This window comes from Grammomys surdaster, unplaced genomic scaffold, assembly GCF_004785775.1.
Source record: "Grammomys surdaster isolate TR1022 unplaced genomic scaffold, NIH_TR_1.0 213, whole genome shotgun sequence".
NCBI classification, from domain to species: domain Eukaryota; kingdom Metazoa; phylum Chordata; class Mammalia; order Rodentia; family Muridae; genus Grammomys; species Grammomys surdaster.
The window spans coordinates 2,910,129-2,933,209 of NW_021604658.1; the positions used below are offsets into that span (position 1 = coordinate 2,910,129).

At 37.1% G+C, this 23,081-nt stretch overlaps 1 protein-coding gene across 2 annotated transcripts in view; it reads right to left on the minus strand.

The window, feature by feature from the left end:
* Positions 1-218: 218 nt before the first annotated feature.
* Ints2 (integrator complex subunit 2) overlaps positions 219-23,081 on the minus strand; it is a 43,090-nt gene continuing 20,227 nt past the window's right edge. For both annotated transcript variants that reach the window (XM_028772366.1, XM_028772367.1), the window contains exons 12-25: positions 22,940-23,008; positions 20,521-20,655; positions 19,045-19,221; positions 17,650-17,758; positions 14,860-14,964; positions 12,391-12,555; positions 10,665-10,866; positions 7,986-8,111; positions 5,575-5,773; positions 3,501-3,752; positions 3,092-3,199; positions 2,871-2,976; positions 1,051-1,227; positions 219-961 (exon numbers count right to left, since the gene is read on the minus strand). In XM_028772366.1, the coding sequence (XP_028628199.1) occupies positions 792-961; positions 1,051-1,227; positions 2,871-2,976; positions 3,092-3,199; positions 3,501-3,752; positions 5,575-5,773; positions 7,986-8,111; positions 10,665-10,866; positions 12,391-12,555; positions 14,860-14,964; positions 17,650-17,758; positions 19,045-19,221; positions 20,521-20,655; positions 22,940-23,008 (2,100 nt within the window). In that variant the 3' untranslated portion in view covers positions 219-791. The remainder of the gene's footprint in view (positions 962-1,050; positions 1,228-2,870; positions 2,977-3,091; positions 3,200-3,500; positions 3,753-5,574; positions 5,774-7,985; positions 8,112-10,664; positions 10,867-12,390; positions 12,556-14,859; positions 14,965-17,649; positions 17,759-19,044; positions 19,222-20,520; positions 20,656-22,939; positions 23,009-23,081) is intronic.

Sequence of the window (23,081 nt, forward strand, 5' to 3'; positions counted from 1 at the left end):
AGTCATTTACTACTGTTTTGGGTTTTTTTTGTTTTTTTTGTTTTTTTTTGGTTTTGGTCTTTGTTTTGAGGGGGGGACAGGGTCTCAGTATGTAGCTCTGACTTTCCTGGAACTCAGTATATAAACCAGGCTGGCCTAATTCAGAGATCTACCTGCCTCTCCCTTCCTCCCTAGGGCTGGGATTTAAGGCATGCTCTACCACACCTGGCTTACCTGCCTTTTTTTTTTTTTTTTTTTAAAGCCATTTACTAATGTCTCTGACAAATTAGAATTTCAACCTGTAATACTATTACTTGCATTACAAGTCTGTGAGATTTCTGTGTACTTAAGTGGTAATTTTTTCTAAATTACTCCTTTCTATATCCCTCTTTCTCCTTCCCTTCCTTCCCTTCCTTCCTCTCCTTCTCTCTTTATTGAAAACTGTTAAAAGCTCACAAATATGAGGGATATCCACAGGCTCATTTTTTAAGAAATTTAAGGCCTAGCAGTCTTTCTTCACTTCCATCGCTAAGTACATGAACCAATCCCTTTCTAGTGATATTTCTTAAAGTGTTCCCAATGGAAAAGAAGTTCAGCTGCTACAATATAAACATTCCATCAGAGCAGATCCAAAGATAAGCCAATCAAATAAACAAGTATAATTCTCAGAGAGTTCTAAATTCTCCTCATGCTGAATTGAATCACTTCAGCAATTCCAAGGTCTCCCTGTTCTCATTCAGTTTAGAGTTCTCATAAAGTCCAGATTCCTGTTCCATAAACACAGCAAATGGCTGCATTTAAAACCTGTTTTTTTAAATTCCACTAACACTCATGTTTATTATTTCAATTATTGTGCTTTCAATACAGTGACAGAGCTGGACATCAGGATCCATGCTTCCAGTGTCCCTGGATCCATTTTTGTAAGATGGATCTTTACAAATTTGAGACCATCCGCTAGGTTTCTCCTTTATTTGTTGAAGACCTACAAAATAAGGGGAGAAAATAATTTAGGCAAGATATTCTAACATGAATATAGTCTTGTTTGAAACATTAAAATGAGGTAGCACTCACGTGTAATGATTGGATCAATGTCTCTTGTCTGAGTGGCAACATCAGAGGCACACACTTGTCCTATTTGAATTAGCAAAGACATAATATCCTCATACAGTGGAGGAAATGCTCGACAAAAGGAGACCAGACTTGGAAGAGTTGGCATGAAAAAAGAGTACCGCTTAGCTTGTGTTAGAACTGGTGGGAAGAAAAGCAGCACAATTGTTTGTTTTACAAATATACATTCAAACCAGGCATCCTACACAACATGTTTTGTGCTAGGAAGACTAAGTTTAATAGGATGCTGCCCACTCTAATTTTAACAGCCTGTGCTCTACTAATTAGTCATCACCAAGGCCCATATTTTTCTTACAACCCTGCACTATGATAAGTACACCGCTTGCATTATTTCACCCAGTTCTCACAACTGGATCACACCAGTTGTGCATATCAGAAAACTTTAAGTAAACTTCAGAAAAGTTGTAAAAGTTGTTTTAAGGTCCAGTGTACTTGTACATGCCTCTAAAAGATTCCTGCCCTCTAGAAGCAGAGGCAGGCAGATCTCTGAGTTTGAGGACAGCCTGATCTACACAGTGAGGCCCTGTTCCAAAAAAAAAAAAAAAGTTATTCCAATTCCAAGGCTGGGAAGGAATAAGGTAACTTAATATAGAATTCTTGCCTAGCACATACAAGGCAAGAATCTGGGGTCCTGGGGAAAAAAATAATGCTTGTTCCAAGTGATGTAACAGTTAGTGGTAACGTGGGGACTAAACGCAACATGAACCCTTGACCACTATAAATTACTGTAACATGAGGTGAAAACAACAGAAAGAAAATGAACAAACTATTGTAAGAACACAGAGAAAGGACACAACCTTCTAAAGGATGGAACATACTCATATCATTTTATGTGAGTACACTGTCACTGTCTTCAGACACACGAGAAGAAAGCATCAGATCTCATTACAGATGGTTATGAGCCACCATGTGGTTGCTGAGAATTGAACTCAGGACCTCTGGAAGAGCAGACAGTGCTCTTAACTACTGAGCCATCTCCAGCCCCATATCATTTTAAAGTAGTTTTCTTTTATAACATTTACTCTACAAACCAGAAGATGAGTAAAATACAGAGTAAGTTGTGGAATAGGTTGTAGAATTTAAGGAAATAGCTAATATGATTTATTAATTTATTACTTTTTTTTCCTTTGGAACAGGGTTTTTGTGTATAGCCCTGGCTGTCCTGGAACTCTGTAGACCAGGCTGGCCTCATCCACTTTCCTCTGCCTCCCAGTGCTGAGATTAAGGGCATAAGCCAACACCACCCAGCTATTTATGACATTTTCAAATATTTTTGTTTCTGGAACTGAGCACACTTAGTAATTTCTAATTTGTATTCTAATTCTACAGATTTTATTTTTGTTTATTAAATAAGTATTATAACTAATATATATCTGTTAAATATATATATTTACATATTCACAAAACAAAGGTATATATGCTTCTATATTACAAATCATATTTGTAAGTATGAAATTAAAAAAGAAAAGTAACTCAAAGGATGGGATACTTTAAGATAACAGCAACATATACTGTGTCACACTGACTCATTAAAACACCAATAAGCTGAGCATAGTGGCATATGCCATCCCAGCACTTGGGAAGCAGAGTCAGGGAGGATCTCTATGAGTCCAAGGCCAGCCTGGTCTACAAAGTGAGTTCCAGGACAGTCAAAGCTACACAGAAAAACCCTGTCTCACTATGAGCTGCTGAGTCTTAAAGTTCAAAAAATACATGTAATAAATGTTATTAGATACTTTTATTGATGTTGATTGGCTACACACCTGTTAGCAAGGTCCCCATAACATTGACAGCTAAGCGGGCCACACTAAGTGACTTTGGTAATGCATACTGGATACACAAATGAGAAAGCAGCTGTATAGCAAATATCTGGAATACAAAATCCAAATGTTAAATATTTCTTTTGAAAAGTTTAAATAATAAAAATTATAAAATATCTCCTCTAATAGCCAACTGAAACATGGTCAAAATTTTCTTCACATACCTGTTTTTCAAGTTCCGGCTGGGCAATAAGCTCCGGTATGAAATCCAAACAGATGTGCATAGACGGGATCCCTGCGACTGTCAGAGGCAGAAGCTCACATGGGTAGCCCTGTCTCAGGAGGAAAGGGAGAGGTCAGAGACAGGCAGAGATGAAATGAAGCTTCACCTCCTTTCTGTAGAATCTTCTCCAAATACCAAATGTACGTGAATATATCAGTAAGTGAACTTTCCTGATACATTAGAAAAAAGATAAAGTATTTGAATATTTTATCAGTATTGAGAATTTAGATTTCTCTAAATATTGCAAAGGACCATGATCCTTTCTCATTTTCAAATGATCTGTATTGATTTAATATATAAAGCCTTCAAGAAGAAATTCAAACATTTACATTATTCTTTTGGACACGTACCTGAAAGTGAACAAGTTTAGCAATGTTGGGATCTGCAATGTACATTTGGTGCAACAGGCAACAGATAAGGCACTGAACTTCTCGGAGGTTACAGAGCAAACTGTCTTCTCCTTCTTCTGTTTCTTTATTTGGAGTGCTGATGGTGATGACACCTTGAGTATTCCTGAGGGATAGGTCTGAATTGGCACCTTTTGCCTTTTCCTCTTCAGTAGGTAAACAAATCTCTAAGAGAATCTGGACAGCTGCACTGTCCTACAAGCAGATTAAAAAGTACATGTAAGGAGCCTCAGAGAAGCTGACCTGAAAATGAAATCCCTATTTTCATATGAACAGAATGGCACAACACCATAAGCATGGTAATTCTCAGAGCAGAAGTGAGCAATTGACAGTGCAGAAGGTCTCACATTGTAAAGTAAAAAACTCCTGATGTATCGGAAAAAAAAACAACAAATCACTTTTTTTCATAAAAATAAACATATGCAGGAGACTAGAGGTGGCCAGAAGACCAAGGTTCAATTCTCAGCACCCATGTGGTAGCTCACAACTAAGTGTCCTGTAACTCCAGTCCCAGGGATTCCAACACCCTCTTCTGACTTCTAAGGCCACTGCATGCACATGCTGCACAGATATAAATGTACAATACCCACACACATAAGATAAAAATGAGCAAGTAGCCAGGAGGTGGTGGCACACGCCTTTAATCCCAGCACTTGGGAGGCAGAGGCAGGCGAATTTCTGAGTTCGAGGCCAGCCTGGTCTACAGAGTGAGTTCCGGGACAGCCAAGGCTACACAGAGAAACCCTGTCTCGAAAAACCAAACCAAACCGAACCAAAACAAACCAAAACAAACAAAAACAGCATGTAAATTAGCATCTGGCATACTTCTGAAGGCTCGTATACCACTAGGCAGATGTGCAGACTTCAGTTCAAAATATCTACTGGACAGGTAATCAAAGCCAATGACCTCTAAAACAGACTGTAGGCATAATGTTTTTATGCACTGTGTAATGGTTACCATTGTGTTAATCAAATGCTGATTCCTCTGCTCTCATATCTTGTTTCAATCCAGACACAACATTCTTATGTCAAGAATCTCCTGTCTCAAGTTTGTGTAAACAATTCTTACCATTTATTCTCTGCCTTGTCAATAAAAACAAATCACCCAATGGCTCGCAGAAGCAAGAATAGGGCGGGACTTCTGCCAGCCAGGACAGGGGGAGAGAGAAGAGGAAGACAGACTGAACCAGGAGTAAGGAGGAAAGGAGACAACATGAGAGTTCAACTGGAGCACAGAAGGCCCTAAACACAAGCATGACGGGGATTTTGACTGAGAGGTAGCCAGATTAGTTTAGATTAGAATAGACAATTGACTACCCAGATATTGAGGTAAAGTTTGAAAATAAATCTTGGTCTCTCTGTGTCTTGCTTGGAGACCTAGCTAGGATAAAGCAAACAGCCAGCATACCAAGTCACTACATACATCTATACAAACATTATCACTTGGAGCTGACCTGAGCCTAATTCCTGTCCTTCCTCTCACTCTCCTACTTTCTCCAAGATCCTAGCAGGTGCTTCTCTATTTCACTCTATTTCACTTTACAGAGCAGGACTTAAGAGGTGATCTGTTTGAGGGGCCTATATAGAAAAGACAGCCTGATCCTTAATAATATTATATATTCACTTATTTTTCTATGTATAGTCTGTCTCCAACATTTTTTTTTCTATCTCATCATTAAAAACAAGTAGCCAAAGGTTGTATCTCCTTTACCACAATGTCCCTAGTCCTTGAATAGTATCTGACACACAGGTGTCCAATAAATACATGTCAGTCAAGTGAAGTATAACAAGATTGGTTAAAGGCTTATAATTTGACAAATATAAATCTTATTAAAATACATATTAAGTTTTATAATGAGAGTTTACCTGATACTCAGAAGCAAAGATAATATTATTTTAGATTCTAGAATAAAAGGAACACACAATGTCAACAGTGTACATATAGGGCCAGTGTATCATCTACTTATTTAGTTAAAAACAAACATGCCATTTGAAATTTTACTTTAGGGAATTTTACCTGAGCAGCCAGTAATGCATTTTTCAGTTCTTCTCTGGTCACTTCTGGGGCATCAGTTTGTCCAACCAAGCCTACTGTATTATTTGGGGAAGGTCTATCTTGCTCTGCTGTTTCCTTCAGATGGGCACTAAGGTATGCTTTAGAGGCAAGGAGATATCCATTCAGCATGTGTAAAGTAACATCCATTAGTGGGGGACACCTAAATAAAGAAGAAAAATGTATCAGAAAGAATATAAATTTTAAAACTAGCCACAGTAAGAACTAGAAATGCATGCCACACATGAAGAACAAGGCTATATGGACACATTAAGGTTCCTCTGGACACAGAACTGGAATTGGTCAAAAGAAGCCAGAAAAGCTTTGACTTTACCACAGCTGCGAGAGTGAGACTTCTCATTGTATACCTTTATTTTTGCATACTAGTACATATGAAAAGTACCAGAATGAACAGAGAAAAATGGATATTAGTAAAGAATCTCAAAGACCCCTTCCCTCAGCTCCCAAAGTTATCTACACAAGGCTAGCTTATTTGAGATCTAAGTCCACCCACATCCCTACCACCACTACTAGGCAAATCCTCATTATCATTATGTATGGTGTACAATACCTTTTAAAAACCCTTAGAATGATCACCTGGTAAAAGTAAAATTAACCTGTATGAAGATTTAAACAACAACAAAAAAAAAAGGTAAAGCAAAGCACTAGGGCTAGGGCTGCAGCTCAAAGAAGAGGACACACTGAGCCCCAAGCTCTAGCACCCCAAAAAATGTAAAACTACAACATATGTAGTAAGAACTGATATAATTTTTCCTTGTGTGTGTTTAAGATAGAGTCTGTTTAAGGCAGTCTTCATAATGAAATGCATTCATCTGTATGATAACTTGATTAAACAAAGAGTCATGGCTCAGACTGGCCTCAAATTCATGATTCGTCAGCCTCAGCCTCCTGAGTGCTGAGACTGCGGGCATGTGCCACCACACCTGGCCTTTTATAGTATTTACACATGTTATAGATGAAGAATTCTTCAAATAAATAAAAAAACCAATAGAAAAGCTTTTCTGAAAGATAAACAAGAAATAACAATAACCAATAAACATACTAAAATGTTCAATCTAACAAAAATAAAATAAAAAAGAAATCTATTTTTTACTTTCCTGTACAATATAAAACAGAAATGTACAAGAAGATATACAACACAAAACACTGTAATAGAATGGTAATTAGTTGAGCCCTTCTAGATGGCAGGAATAAAACAAGAATCAAAATTTTTTAAAATGAATGTATTGCATTTGTCAAAATTCTATTTTTAGCAATCTGATCTAAGAAAATTGCATCTAAGAAGGAGGCACAGAGTATTTTATTTCACGTATATGGGTGTTTTGTCTGGACGCATGACTTTGTACTGCATGATTCACTGTCCTCAGAAGCCAGAGCCCTTGGAACTGCAGTTATAGATAGTTGTGAACCACTGGGTGCATCTCTCCTGCCCAGCTGGTACATGTTTTCAATCTCATCTCAGTTCTTGGGAGGCAGAAGCAGGTGATTTTCTGTAAGTCTGAGGACAGCCTGGTCTACATAATGAGTTCCAGGACAACCAAAACTGTATTGTGAAAGCCCATCTCGAAGAAACAAAAATGAAACAACAAAATTCATTTAGCACATCATCCATTTGCATAAGACCACACTGCTCTCATACAGCTATCTTCTTCTCCATGGAGATGATGATCACTAAAGGTAGACCCCTCAACTTATTTACCTTTAATATCATTTATCTTGACAATTGGAAATTCAAATATTAATGTCTCAGGCAATTAAATTCTGCCTTTTGAGTTAAAGGCAATTCAAAATAATTAGCTAGGAATTAGAGACACATGTGGAATCAATGAAACTAACATGACAACTGGTACCAAAAGGGTCACAGTCTTAAAGTACATGATGGCTTACAATGAATCAGTGTTTTAAAATCATTTTTTCAAGTTGTATATAGTGACACAACTGTAATTCCAACACTAAGATGGCTGAGACAGGAGAATTAGGAGTTCAAGGTCACCATCAGCTATACAGCAATACCTTATTTCAACATAAAACACAATAAAGCAAAACCTTTTTAATGAGCTAACAGACATGGTCATGTTATTTTTTGTTCTTGATTTTAAGAGACGGAAGGGTCACTACTGATGACTACCAAAGCCAAGAACACCTTTTCTCTAAATCCAGATTTCATTATCCACATACTAAATATTACACTGACTATAATTTATGAATATATGCAACTAGAAAATAAAAAAGCTGCATAAATTATATTACCTATATATTTCTAACAGCAATAAGATATTAAAATGATCTTCTTCAATTTCTTTTGATTCTCCAAAGTACAGCTTTATTAAAACAAATGAAATTATGTAACTTACCTGTGAACCCTTCGGTCACACCTCAAGACAATGAGAGGATCTATCATCAAATCATTCTGGGTATATTTCTGTTGTCGTATAAATTTTATGGAAGGTTGGAGTGCATTAACCGTCATTACCCACAGCCTAGTGAGAAAACAATAACATTCACAATAGCTACGTTATAACTGACATCTACAGTTATTTGGTCCTTTGTATCTAAAAAAATGTTATTTTCAAGATAAAATAAAAAAAAAAGGAAAGCAGGTATAAAAAACAAAACTTTGGAGTTTCTTTTTGTTTTGTTTTGTTTCTGAGAAAGGCTCTCATGTAGTTCAGGCTGGCCTCAAACTCACTATAGAGCTAAGGATGACCTGACCTTCTGATTTCTCCTGCATCCCCCTCTTAACTGCTGAGATCACAAGAATGTACCACCATGAGCGTGTGTGTGTGTGTGTGTGTGTGTGTGTGTGTGTGTGTGTATGTATGTATGTGTGTGTGTGTGCTGAAGAGATGGTTCAGAAGCTAAGAGCATTTGTTGCTCTTCCACAGAACAGGAATTCGGTTCTCAGAACCCAAGTCAGGTGGCTCACAACCAGACATAACTCTACCCCTCCAAAATCGAGTATCTCTGGCTTCTTCAGACATTTTTACTCTCATGCACATACCAACACAAAAATGCATATAATTTAATTTATTCCAGAAATAAAAAGTTCTAAAATCAAGACACTGCTCACCAGAATTAAAAAACAAACAAAAAAATCAAGTACCCAACACTATGAAGGCAAAAAAAGATCCACATCAAATCACATCATTATTAAATTCCAGAACACAAAAGGGGAAAGCCTTTTATGAGTGAAGAAACTAATGGCTATATACAAAGGGCTGAAAAACGGCAACACACCAGATTGCTTCTTCCCACAGCCAGTGGGAAGTCCACGTCAGAATGATGTCCTCAAATTTATGAACTACACTTAAGCAAAAAAGCAGCCACATGTGAGAAAGCAAGCTCCAAAGTCATACACATAACACCCCAGCCTCCGCCAGCCCCATTCAGCCTTTCTCAGGAAGTGTTGCAGTCAGTATGTGCTCTATGTGGATAGAAACCAAGAAAGAAAAACAGGAATCCCCACAAAGCAGAGACAACAGCAGTTCTAGGACTAATTCTAGATTAGTTTCTGTTGTAGTTCCTATTAAGTAAGCCTAGTCTTAATAAAAAGCTTAGGATGAACTATTTATTAGTTATTGATAGCATAACAAATGGAAGCAAGGTACGTATACAATGGCAAGTACGGGGAGTGGCACTTGTGTATAAGAAAGAAGCCATTATGAAGTGTAGCTCAGGGACAGCATCCTTGACTAGCATGCACACAGCCTGAGTGTGATTTCCCTCCACCCCAAAAAAAAAAAAAAAGTAAGAAAGAGAAAAAGGTAATCAAAGAATATTGCAATATACTGCACAGTTCAACTGTAAATACATAACCATAAGATGAACACTAAATATTGCTTAGCTAAATGATACAACTATATTAGAAAATAAAGGGAAAGAAGCTTTACAGGAGAGAAGCAAGTCAGACTGCTAAACTTCACAAACCATGTCTAAATTAGAAAATCAAGAAGCTGTACTTGTTATAAGCCTACTCCTTAGCTATAATGAAGAAAATGTAAATGTTAGAAAAATTTTTAAGCCAAATAATGGTTTCCTCTGGGTAACCAGACTCTAAAATAGAAAAGTGTGAAGTATTAGTATGTGTATTTATTAATTTGATGTAAAGTAAAACTTAAATTTAGGCCAAGTGGTAGTGGCACATGCCTTTAATCCCAGCACTTGGGAGGCAGAGGCAGGCGGATTTCTGAGTTCGAGGCCAGCCTGGTCTACAGAGTGAGTTCCAGGACAGCCAGAGCTACACAGAGAAATCCTGTCTTGAAAAACCAAAACAAACAATCAAACAAAAAGAACCACCAACAACAAAAAACTTGAGTTTAGAAAGAACAACTATCCCCAGTTCCCAGAACTACTAAACCAAGCTCTCAAGGAAGTGAGACCAGTGCTCTGGTTTCCAGATTGGCCTGGCTATACTGACAATTTATAAGCCAGCACCAGCCAACTGATAACCACAATGAAAACACAACCACTTCTCCACACTCTGCTGCAACAGAGGGATCTGTTTTTAAAACTTATGCCTCAATCCTGCTGCACCCACTCAGGTTTAACTGCATAGACAGCAGCCTGGGGATCAGGGTTTTAAAGCCAGTCCAAATGGTTCAGGGTACAACAGAATTTGGAAACACAGCAGTGATGTAAGACACCATGATCCAAATCAATTAGCCACAAATAACTACACAGAGGAAAATACCTTCAAACACTTTCTCAAACTGTTAATAGTTTTTATTTCTGAAAGTATACTTTTTTCTTTAAAATGTAACAATTTTTTTGAGACAAGTCTTACTATACAGGCCACACCTTCCTCAAATTTAGCTCTGCCTGTTCTTCCTCCCAAATCCATGCTGAGATTATACATAAGTGCCATTGCACCCCAATGTAATATTTTTAGTCATCTTCAGAAAGGAATTTTATTGTTACATACTCAAAACCATTAATGAGAGTGGTCTTGTGAATATTTTTCTAACAACTAAGCTCCCTGTGTATTATCAAAGCTATACACTTCTCTAGTCCATACAGCAGAAGACAGGATTTACCTTCTTGGCATCACAGTATTAAGAACCATCCATAACTTATTGACAGTTTGAAGAATTCTCCGTGGAACCCCAGGATTCAGTAGTTGGCTCATGTTGGACGTTAGTACTTCTGCATAGGGTATAAGCTCACTGGCAGAAAGGAGAGTCAGGTGCTCCATAATCTGCATCACTTGTGTGTGACTGACAGGGACAGCTGAAAATGCTGAACAACAAAATTTTGCAATCATTCCTAAATTCTGTAATTTTACCAAGTAGAAATAAATACTTCTTTCATAAATGTAGGAGCCAAACAAATCAAGAAAGCAATGGTGTTAAAGTAAAACTTCCACTCACAGCTACATGATCACTGAAGCTAATATTAAAGTCATTAGAAAATTTCACAGTTGGCAGGTGAGATGACCTGGGGGTTAGGTCAAGTGAAGCCTGGCAACCTGAGTTCCATCCCTGCACACACATGAAGATAGAATCAGCTCCCTCAAGTTGTCCTCTGACTTCCATATGTGCAGTGAGGCATGTACAATACCCCACACAAACATATACTAAACAAATAAATTAGAATGCAATAAAAATAAATGAAACTTCATAAAGTACAGATGTTATTTCATAAAGTTCTTTTTAAAAATCCTATTAGTGACACAATGGCTAACCTCATCTTTTGGGGTAACTGCTTCTGTAGCTTATTAATTTAGAAGTTTCAGACTCCTTGATACTTTCTTCTAGGTGTCCCATTATAAGAGATTGGCATCCAGCAGATTGCTGTTATTAAATATCTAGAATTACTTCTCCACTAGAGTGGTCACTAATTACATCTGGCTAGGGAACATAAAATGAATAACAAATGGGAAAACTAATTCTTGTTGTTACCATCATGAACAACACTGTATCTATCAGTACCTAGCTTTTCATGACCAACCAACTGCTTTAAGGGAAACAACAGGTAGTCATGCATGTACTGCACCCTGGAAAACCAACAGAACCTGAACGAAATGTGGAAAAAACAGCCAAAGCTGGTAAGAACAGCGTGTCACTTTGTATATGGGTTCAAAATCCACATGTCAAAGACAATAGGTTCACAATTCCTTCAGTTGTGTAGAGAAAACAAAAAGACAATGACCTCAAGAGCTGGGGGTAAAGCTGAGTAGCAGAGCACAGGCCCAGAACACACAAAAGGCCCAGAGTTCAGTCTACAGCTCCAAAGGGAAAAGAGTAAAAGACTTAGAAATAACAGCTAAAGAATTCAAAAGCAACAACAACAAAAATTCAGGTTGGCCAAGGCTAACATTGTCAAGGCAAAGATGAGTAAAGATTGTACAACAACAATCTTTACACTGATTGTGCAATTGTATTCAGAAGGCTCATAAACCGAAACTTTTTAATACAGCTAGTGCAATGTTAATATGTAGTCCACACTATTTGTATTTGTACTAATAATTTGTATTTGCCACACTATTTGTATTTGTACTAATCTAGAACATAACCCATTAATAGCAAGTACACTGCCTTGATCTACTCTATTTATTTCTAGCCACTTTGGAAATTTTCTAAAACTTTTTAGTGATATAACACAGAATACAAAAATGCTATCAACATGTCAACTAAATTTCTAGCATAGCAAAGAGATGGTTAAAAATCCTTACTCCAAGACACCTGATTACAGTATAGGATTCCAGTCAGCCCAGCCCCTGTGTACAGCAGTATGGGGAAGGAGGATGACCAGTTACTGTACCTTCCTGCAGCTGTTTCGGAGAGTGGGTTTTGGCATTACTAGTCAGAAGCATTCGCCTTAACAGTGCATCAGTCCCTGTGATCTCCTCCTCACAGATCCAGTCATCCACAATACACAAATGTGGGTAATTAGTGGCTAGAAGACGTAGTAAAGCTGAATGCAGCCCTAAAAATCAAAACAGGAAGTTAACTAGACTCTCAGTTCTCAAAACAGAATCTTCCCCACACCGTATTTTAGCAGCCAGCAGCCATAAGGAGCAGAAGTGTGCACTAACAGTGTTTCTCACCTCACTGGTCCACCCACTAGCATCTGGAGCTAAAGAAACTTGCTGTACATGCATAGTGAAGATGCCATGCCCCAGCTAGGGCTCAACTGTGGCCCACAGGGCTAGCCATGTCCATTTCTGCAAGTATATACCACATTTTAAAAAGTTCTAGCCAGGCCTGGGGTGGAATCTATGCTTTTCAGAATGTTGAGGCCGTATAATCCTGAATTCAAGGTCTTGCTTCAGCGACACAATGAACTCAGGACCAGCCTGGACAACTTAGTGAGACATTACCTCAAAACAAAGACTGAGGGTAGAGATTAATGACAGACGACTTGCCTCAGGTGTTGGGGGGCCTAAGTTCAATACCAATAGCCAAAAAAAAAATCCTTTTTTTAATTTAAGAAAAAAAATATCTGTGTAGCATTTTAAATGAAAGTCCCCAAGAAAACTAATTTACTGTATGTCAAGAATGACTCCTTACAGCAAATTTTTCTCAGCTTTCTTCTACTTTATCCCACCGTTTGACTCTCACTGTGAAAGCTGTTTAACACAGCAATCTTTCAGGAGTTCAGGAGAGAAAAAAAAATAGCTTCTCAAGTGTTAAGATTTTCATGTGCCGCCATGCTTGACCATCAAGACTGCTTTAAATTGATGTTTCTACATTCAAAAAGGCATTGTAACAATCAAAAGTGCTACTCAACTTTAAATCTCTAAACATAAGTATAACTAAAACTACTCCCAACAGACATAGAGACGTGCAAACCAATCTACATATTATACTCTTTTCAGTAAAATATGTTAATTGGCCAGTGCTGCCAAATACTGCATCCTTTTTTTTTTTAAGAAACAGAGTATGTAAAACTATAATGAATGTAGCCATCTGGCTAACCATGTCCAATGAAGGCTCATGTTCCTCTTCCAAACCAACCACAGCAAAGAAAGAAGGAAAATCATTACTTCAAAGACAGAGGAAAACCACACTGGAAACATGAAAAGTGGCTATTAAGAAATATCAAGTTTCTAAAACTCCCACAGGTCTATTTACCAATATTTACAACCAAACTATTATATATATATATTAGTATACCATAAAGTATTATGGAACAGTCTCAAATGATAAAGTGGATCTACATGGGCTGATATCTCAGCTGAGGCAGAGGGCTAAAGATATAGCTCAGTGGTACAGTACTAGCTTAATTCACATATGGCCCTGAGTGCAAATCTCAATGAAAAAAGAAACATGAAAAAAAGGAGGAAGTGTATAATATCATTCACCTTTTAAAAATATTATGTGAGCTTCTATTAATGTCAACCATATCAAATTGTTGTTATCTAGGTCAAAGACAGTTTGCAGCTTTAGACGGTTGGATTGATGAGTTCTTAGCTTTACAGTGTCATGGAAATGATGTACATATGGTAGACTAAATCATTACAAGGCTAGCAAAATGAGACTAACTCTTCTGTTATGCCAGGCAGCAGCAGTGGGCAACTCCTAGTGAGCCAGCCATACAATCTCGAAGGAAAACAGGCACTGTGCAGAGGTGCACTACACTGCTGAGCTTCAGTATTCTGTGGCTTAGAGGAGGGCAAATAATTTTACTTTTTGTTTTGTTTTGTTCTGTTTATGAAAGGGTCTCACTATGTAGCTCTGGCTGTCCTGGAACTTACTATGTAGACTAGACTGCCTCAGCCTGTCAAGTGCTGTGTGATTAAAGGCTAAGCCACCATACCTGACCACAAATGCATTTTGAACTTGAATACTGCATATTGAAGCTTATAATAGGGTTATATCCAAATAACCTCCTAATAAGATGCAGGGAATTAGAAGTATGTCCTGGTGGGAATCCATGTGTCGTGTGTGGTGCTGGGAATGAACCTAGGGCAACACACATGCCAGGCAGGCACTCTACCACCAAGCTGCACCCCAACACTCAAATATCAGTCATCATATTTGGGTCACCCTATATGAAAAGAAATGGCTTAAAATTAAAATGAATGTCAAACTGAAAACAACTGGGGTTCCCTAGGGGGTGGTAATCTGTAGGTAATGAGGTAATAGATTGAGCAAGACAACAAAAAGAATTTTGAGGCTTCGATTGTTTACATTTATAAAAATGAATACTTACTACAAAGTATAGCATAAACAGTAACATATTTCATATCAATAAAATTTAGCAAAGACAAATAAAAAACACAAATACCTCCCAACTCCTGCTGCAGTCCTTGAGCCTGCCGAATAAGAAACTTGATAGGAATCTGGTCCATTAGAGAAGAAGAATATGATTTGGGTTTCCTTTGCATGGAAGCTGTCAATAAAAGACAAAAATTGTAAAGTAAAAGAGTATCAGAAACAAATCTTAGCTTTCAAAACAAATGAGAATAAAGACACTGTGAAAGTACTTTTAATTCACTTGATATATGAAAGTATAACAGATAAAAATTAACTACCAAAATAGTGACTACAAAGGAAAAACAAAGGCAAGACCTAGAAAATGCCCTGAATTGGAACAAAATCACTGTAGGTTTTAGTGCAAAGAGGAATTCACTGAAAGAACTCAGTGGAGATTTTTCTACATCCATTTAGGAAACCTGAAGAAGTCATGAACACAGACTCAGAGCTTAATGATCCTAATGCAAACTATAGAACACCAGGGGGTGAGAAAAAGGAGCTGGAGAAACGGTTCAGCTATCAATAGCACTGGCTGTTCTACCAGAGAACTGGGGTTCAATTACTAGCGCCCATATGGCAGCTCACAACTGTCTCTCACTCTAGTTCCAGGGGCTCTGACACCCTCACACAGACACATATGCAGGTAAAACATCAATGTACATAAAATAAAAATAAATCATTCAACAATTTTAAGAAGAAATAAATAAATAAATAAATAAATAAATAAATAAATAACAAACACCAGGCATGGTGTCACACAACTGTAATCCTAGCTACTTGAAATTGCCTTGCTGGGTGGGCATGGTGGTACCTGAGCACCAGTTTACCAAGTACCAGACAATGAAACAATGAATCTTGTTCTGTTGGTGACCAAAATGGACATTTTACATATAACAAGACAGAGTAGATACCGGTGAGGATTTCTTTTAGGTGACATGAAGCTAAAGGGTGAGTTAAGCACCCTCTAGTACTTTTAGCTACCGAGGAGTGAGACTGTGGCCAGGCATGGAAGCTCACATCTGTATTTCAAGCACTCACTTGCAAGGTAGAGGCAAGAGGATCAGGAGTCCAGGCAAACTTCAGCTGGACAGAGGGTTCAAGACCAGCCTCTACAAGAGACTCTGCCTCAAAATCAGGAAACAAATAAAAATTGTACATCTGAAATTTTTTATACTAAGAAAGCAGTTTGTTTGAGATCATTTTGATACAAGTGTGCAGCACTATGCCCAGCTAATAGCACAGTGTTTTAAGTACAAATATTTGAAATATATAAGGAATATTCATGATTTAACTAAGTAGTAAGTACCCAGGAACTTATTCTGTATTTACTATGCATCTTCTTTGAGATAGATACTTAAATCAATGATAGCCTATAAATATGTACAATTTTTATCTTTAAAATATTTTTAAATGAGCATTTAACTAGAATCAATATACATATCCATGCATATTAATATACACATATGTATAAGGCTTTTTAAATAAACAATAAACACACACCCATGTATTTTAACATCTATAACATTCCAATACTTGATTTTACCTCAGAATCCAGCAGGTGGCTGCTAATGTTTCTTATAAGAATTAAACCAAATGTGAAGTGCTGAGATTACAACACAATATCACAGGTAAGAATATATTCGAGGCAAATAATCTTTGGCTACAGTCAAAAAACTCTGAACACTGTCATAAAATTCTTTACACCCTGAGAAAACAAAAACTAGACCAGAAAAAAAAACCCTAACCAGGGAAAGTTCTGCCAGGAAAATGTCTTCTCACTCATCTCTTCCCATTCATTGAGGATGTAACTGCAGAGACTGACTGGCTTCAACAGCCTCTCTCTGCAGGACACTCCTTTCAACAGCAACAGAATAACACATCTCCTTTTCATCTTAAAACGTCAGGGCTAGAGATGAGTAGGTGGTTGAGAGTACTAGCACCCACACTGGTGACTCACAATCGCCTGTGCTCTTAGTTCCAGAAGACCAGTGGGCACCGTACATGTGGTGTACTTATATACACAGGCACTCACTCACTCACACACACAGGTAGTTATAAAGTCGCTTCCTGACCTTACTCACCCCAGTTACCACATCACTTCTCTCTCCCTTGGCAACTCCCCAACACACAGTCTCTTCTCATGATCTACAGCACAGGGTCCCCCAGCCTCCTTCTGAATTCATTACATTTGGTCTTCACCCTACAGTTCTACAGCAAACTGACCTCCACATGCTCTGTGCAGCCTTGGCTGAAGCCTAGTCCTCATGTTACCTCCTCATACAGGATCACTGAACAGACCTCAGACAGCAGACCTCACCCAGTCCTCTTTGAAACCTCCTTCAGCATCGAGAATCCCTATCTCCTGGATTTCCTCTACACTCCACTGCTGAGAACCTATCTAATGTCATAATTTTAAATACCACACCACATATATGCAAAAAAACATTCAATCCAGATATTACTAGATACACAGCTGCCTTCTCACTGTTTTCACTTCAAAGAACAAATGTCTACATATCCAAAATGGAACAGCAGATCTCCCACAGATCTAACTGAGGTCTTCTAGGTTCTTCATCTCAACTAACCGTTAGGCCCTATGCCACTGTCCAAAGCCTCTAAGTTAACTTTCCTCTCTCGCAAATTTGATTCACTAAAATAAACACTAAAAGGATCTTAGTCCCATGATACAACACGAATTATTTGAAATCTAGCCTAAAAAAGTCCCTAGCATCTCACTACTGCCTATTCATTGGATTTCCATGGATAGATTCTGACCCACGATCAAGAAGCTACTGGAGAGGCTCAGCTCTGTGCAACTTACCTAATGTCTTTGTGTTTGCCAGGAGAGCTTCCTCGTAAGACAGGATATAATAAAGCACCAGAAGCTGCGCTGTGATACTGAAGCGCTGGTTAAGGCGGATGCTGTCACCCTGAGGGGATACAAAAACTGTTAAAACATTTAACAACAAGAGCATTAACCAGATTGTCCAGTGCTGCTGCATCAAGCACAGCTAGACTGAGAGAAGGATTGTGGGCTCACATAAGGCTGAAACAACTTCATGTTTCCCTGAACCTTGAAGGGCATGACAGACAAAAGTAAGCATCCTTTCCTCAACTCTTAGGTTGACAGGAAAAATGTTGCCAGACTTCAGCAACTACTTCTCAATAGTACTCTCACCAGGCTGCTTCTGAAAGACTTGCAGGAATCAAAGTTCTATCTGAAATTACTATGAAGATAACAATTCATTTAAAAAATCCTATATATTAAACTGTCTGTGCAAACTGCAACTTTTTTCAAACAAAATAAGAAAAAATATTTTCCTCAAACTTTCCATAATTGAATCCAGGCATATTTTGAATTTCCAGGAAGCTAAACAACACCATGTTGGATGTGTTGAAATATCCTACAGTCCTTTAGCAAACACGTATCTTCAAGGTACCCATTAAACTTTAACAGGAGGTTTCAAAACAACTCCCTGTGCTGCACACGGTGAGGCAACCCTGTTATTGCAGTATTCAGGAAGCTGAGTCAGCAAGATGATGAGTTTGAGACTACCCAGGCTACAAAGTGAGACACTGTCTCAAAAACGATGTACTTAGAAATATATATATAATAATTTTATCATGACGTTTATATATTATACATAATATAATATATACATATATTATATTATATCTAAATATATTATATATTAAATATATTATGATATAATACATGAATATTGTATATAAATTATATTATATATAAATTTATAAATCTTATATAAATTATATTATATACAAATATTATATAATTAAATTATATATTTATAAATATATAATATATAAGTTATATAGTATATTATCTATAAATTATATAGATTGTATATAATTTAATTATATATAAATTTATAAATTATAATTATATAAATTCATATATAGATATTGATATAAATTATATATAAATCATATATAACTATATAAATTCTATATAATATATAAATATATATGATATATAATAGATATAATTATTCAAAAAGTAATGTTTGACAAATTATATAATTTTTATTAGTAAGCTAACAAAATTTAACCTCATTCATGTTTGCATATGTGCAAATGTACATGCCCACATATTAATCTTATTTTGAAATCAGAGTTACCTATAAGACTTCTAAGGAAAAAAAGATGGACCAAGCCAGAGATGTAACAGATATAAAAGAACCATTATTTTATTTACCCCAATAACTTCCTGGAAAATGTTGAGTATCTCCTGCTCAGTGACTGGCTGATTTGTGGCTTCAGGGTTAGATTTAGATGCAGGAGTAAGTATAGAATTTATATACACATCAATCAGAGGAAGTAGTTGAGGGTGGAGTGGAGTGGAAGTCTCACACAGCTGTCTGTAAATCCAGTCCTACAAGAAAAACATTAAATCAAGGTAATTTAAAAAACAAAAAAACAAAAAAAGATCAACACTGTAGAGCACATTTATCTTTACCATGTATAGCTTTAACACATGTAGCTTTCCATGTTTCTCAGATCAGTGTACTCACCATTAGTTTTGGGAGCTAATATAGATTACATCTTTTCCTAATTTGTCTATAATTTAACCGAGAACACTGTCTACTGAAAGATACACCTAAGATGGTGAGCAGCCTGGCCTTGGGTTTAATGTTTTTGAATATTCCCCTCTCTGACCCTACTTAGAGCTCTGTATGTGTCATGGGAAACTTCCCAGCAGAGGGGACTGTAGCAGGGGCTATTTCTTCAGAGAAATACTTTGATTAAGAAAGAGGACTAGAAAAGAACTACTATGGGACTTCCACTTACCTACTGGTGAGGAGACATGTAAACTTGAGGTGTGCATCTGGACTCTGAATCCATAGCTGTGTTACTCAATGAGAGCACAAAAAGTAGCAAAAGATGCAACGTAGCTAAAAATTAATAATGTCACTAAATTGTCAAAGCAAGAGCACCTGAAAAGATATGCCACATATAAACTGCTCATTGCTCGTTTTAAGTAAAAAAGGCTTTCACAAAAGGTTCAAAAAAACATTTATTTACCTCTTTGTAGTTCAGACTTCTCATTAGGAGACCTTTTAACTCTTTGATATAACCAAATATAAAAAACTGAAAACATAAGTTAGGCACTGGCTATGTTGGTGACAAATTTGCAAACAGCAACAGTAGAGCTGGTGAACAAAAGTAAAATTTAGAAAATGGGCCAGCCATATTGGTGCACACCTATTACCCTAGCATTTAGGAGGGGAAAGCAGAGGACCAATAATTCAAGATGAACCTCAGCTACAAATCAAGTTCAAGACCAGCTTGGATTCAATCGATACATTTTGTATCAAACAAAAATGTAAAAACATGTTACCTGAGAATTTAAGTGGAAACATAATTATACATTTTGTAAAAAAAAAAAAAACAAAAAACAAAAAAAACACTATAATATTGTTTTAAAAATTTGAAGTTGGGTTTTTTTGTTGTTTTGTTTGTGTGTTTGTTTGTTTTAATGTTCATTGGTGTTTTGCCTGCATGTATGTCTGTGTGAGGGTGTCAGATCTGGGAGTTACACACAGTTGTGAGCTGCCATGTGGATGCTAGCATTCATATATATAAAAACCAGAGGAAAGAACTACAGTAAACAAACCAAGAACTAGTGAGAGAAAACTGAGTTAGAGCTTAAAATCTAAATGTGAAGTCATACTTTTATAGACACTTTGTGCTTGGTAAACGATCGACTCCTGAGAAGTTGGTAAATACAATGAATGGGCAAAAACCCAGTAATGTTGGCACTCAGGTTGCTGGTGACAGGAACTCGAACTGCATGGGCTGTGACAACCTGAAATGGAAAAATAGCATTAAAACACATAACAAATGCAAAATTAGCTTGAAAAAAGGTATATTATATAAACTACCAATGTAAATAGACCATCAACACCTAAACATAGTCCATGAGGAGGAAAAATGAGAATCAACTGATACAAGTTTTCATTGTTTTGTTTTGTTTTGTTTTGTTTTGTTTTGTTTGAAGACAAGTTCTCATGTGGATCAGGCTGGCCTTAAACTTGATATTGCTAAGGCTGACCCTGAACTCCTGCTCCTTCTATCTCTTTGTCTGGAGTGTTAGGGTTGCAGACTTGTGCCTAAACATTCTTACGATGTCTAAGTGACAAGTAAATTAGGTGTGGTAACATTCATCTGTAGTCTCAGCTACAAGAAAGGACGAAGCATGAGTTTCATAAGTTCAAAGCCATCTTGAACAGCTTAGTGAGACTTGACCCACTAAGGCTAGGAATACAACTCAGAGTTAAGGTGCTTGTCTAGCATGTGCAAATCCTGAGTTCGATCTCCAGTACAGTTAAAAAAGAAAAAAGAAAGAAAAAAGAAAAAAAAGAAGTATATATCTAGGAACTGGTAAAGCTCTCTAATTTTCTGTTTATTTTTACACATACACACATAAAAGGCTCGAGGTGTAGCTCGGTGGTACAGCAGTAGTGTAGCATACAGAGGCCTATGCTTCAATTTCCACCACCACCAACAAAAACACTACAATAAAAATAAGTAAATAAACACACATGAGAAGTGCTAAAAAATATATATTATTTGAACTAATTGGCTCTAGATAAGTCTCTCTACCTTTCAAATCTACTTTTACATGTATAAAATAAAAGATCACAATCTTACTTGTCTTGAAAAGGTGGCTGTGGGTCTAAATTTTTTTCTAGTAGTTATATGAGCTAGGCCAGCACTCAAGAGGCTGAGACAGGACTGCAAAGAGTAGAGAATTTGCAGATTTGCCTATATATTAAGTTTCAGTCCAGCCAGAGATATAGAATGAGCCCTTGTCTCAGGGGAAAATAAAAAAATATTATATATATATATATATGTATATATATATATATATATGTATTATGTGTATATATATATATATACACACACACACACATATATATCATATTATATGTACATATATAATAGAAACTGGCAAATGAATTTCAGAATTAATTTAATTTTTATTTTCAGGATCACTTTACTAAAAAGAAAAATATTCTTGGATTTACCCAGAGACAATGGTACTGAAGCCAAATAAGGGTAAACAAAAGAATAAGGAACCAGAAGCTAGTTTGTAATGTAACTGCAAATACTTTACAACCTAAAGACTTAACTAGGTTGAGAGATGGGGCCACCCACCCATCTCAAAAATATTAATCCAGAATTGCTCCTGTCTAAAGGAAATGTAGGAACAAAGAGTAGAGCAGAGACTGAAGGAAAGGCCATCCAGAGAGTGCCAACCTGGGGATCCATCCCATCTGCAGACACCAAACCTAGACACTATTGCTGATGCCAAGAAGTGCTTAGGACAGGAGCCTGGTATAACTGTCCCTTAAGAGGCTTTGCCAGAGCCTGACAAATAGAGGCAGATGCACAAAGCCAACCATCGGATTGAGCGTGAGGACCCCAATGAAGGAGATAGGGCAAGGACTGTAGGAGCTGAAGAGGTTCGCAACCTCATAGGAAGAACAACAATGTCAACCTTCTAGACCCCCCCAAAGCTCCCAGAAACTAAATCACCAACCAAAGAGTACACATGGGGGGACTCATGGCTCTAGCTACATATGTAGCAGAGGATTGCCTTATCTGGCATCAATGGGAGGGGAGCCCCTTGATCCTGTGGAGGTTTGATGACCCAGTGTAGAAGAATGCTAGGGCGCTGAGGCGGGAGTGGGTGGATGGGTGGAGGAGCACCCACATAGAGGCAGGGAGAGGAGATAGGGGGTTGTGGAGGAAAAACTGGGAAGGGGGATAATATTTCAAATGTAAGTAAATAAAATAACCAATAAAAAAAGACTTAAATTAACTAGGGCTCTGTTTTCTCAAGAGTAATCCAAATGATTAACTCATATGAGTACATTACCAGTATCTACAACCATATTCTTAAGTACCCACTCAAAGTTTTCAAGAATCTATAAACTCAAAATATACTGTTTTGTAATGAGGTAAATGAATTATTCACAGATAGTTTAAAGATGAAATAAATTATCATTACAAATTGAAAGTGATGAAAAAACACTACTTTATTCTTTTAAGTACTTCAGTGAGGAGCTAAAGACAGAAGTAAGTACCTGCTCTGTAAAGATTTCCTGTGTGAAGATGGTCTTCATCCTGCTCAAGGAGCTTGGCTTAATCACAATCTAAAATGGTTAAAAGAATTCCAGTAGCATGTAAAGCTGTATGAAGTACATTTACTCTCATGAATTTATTTTC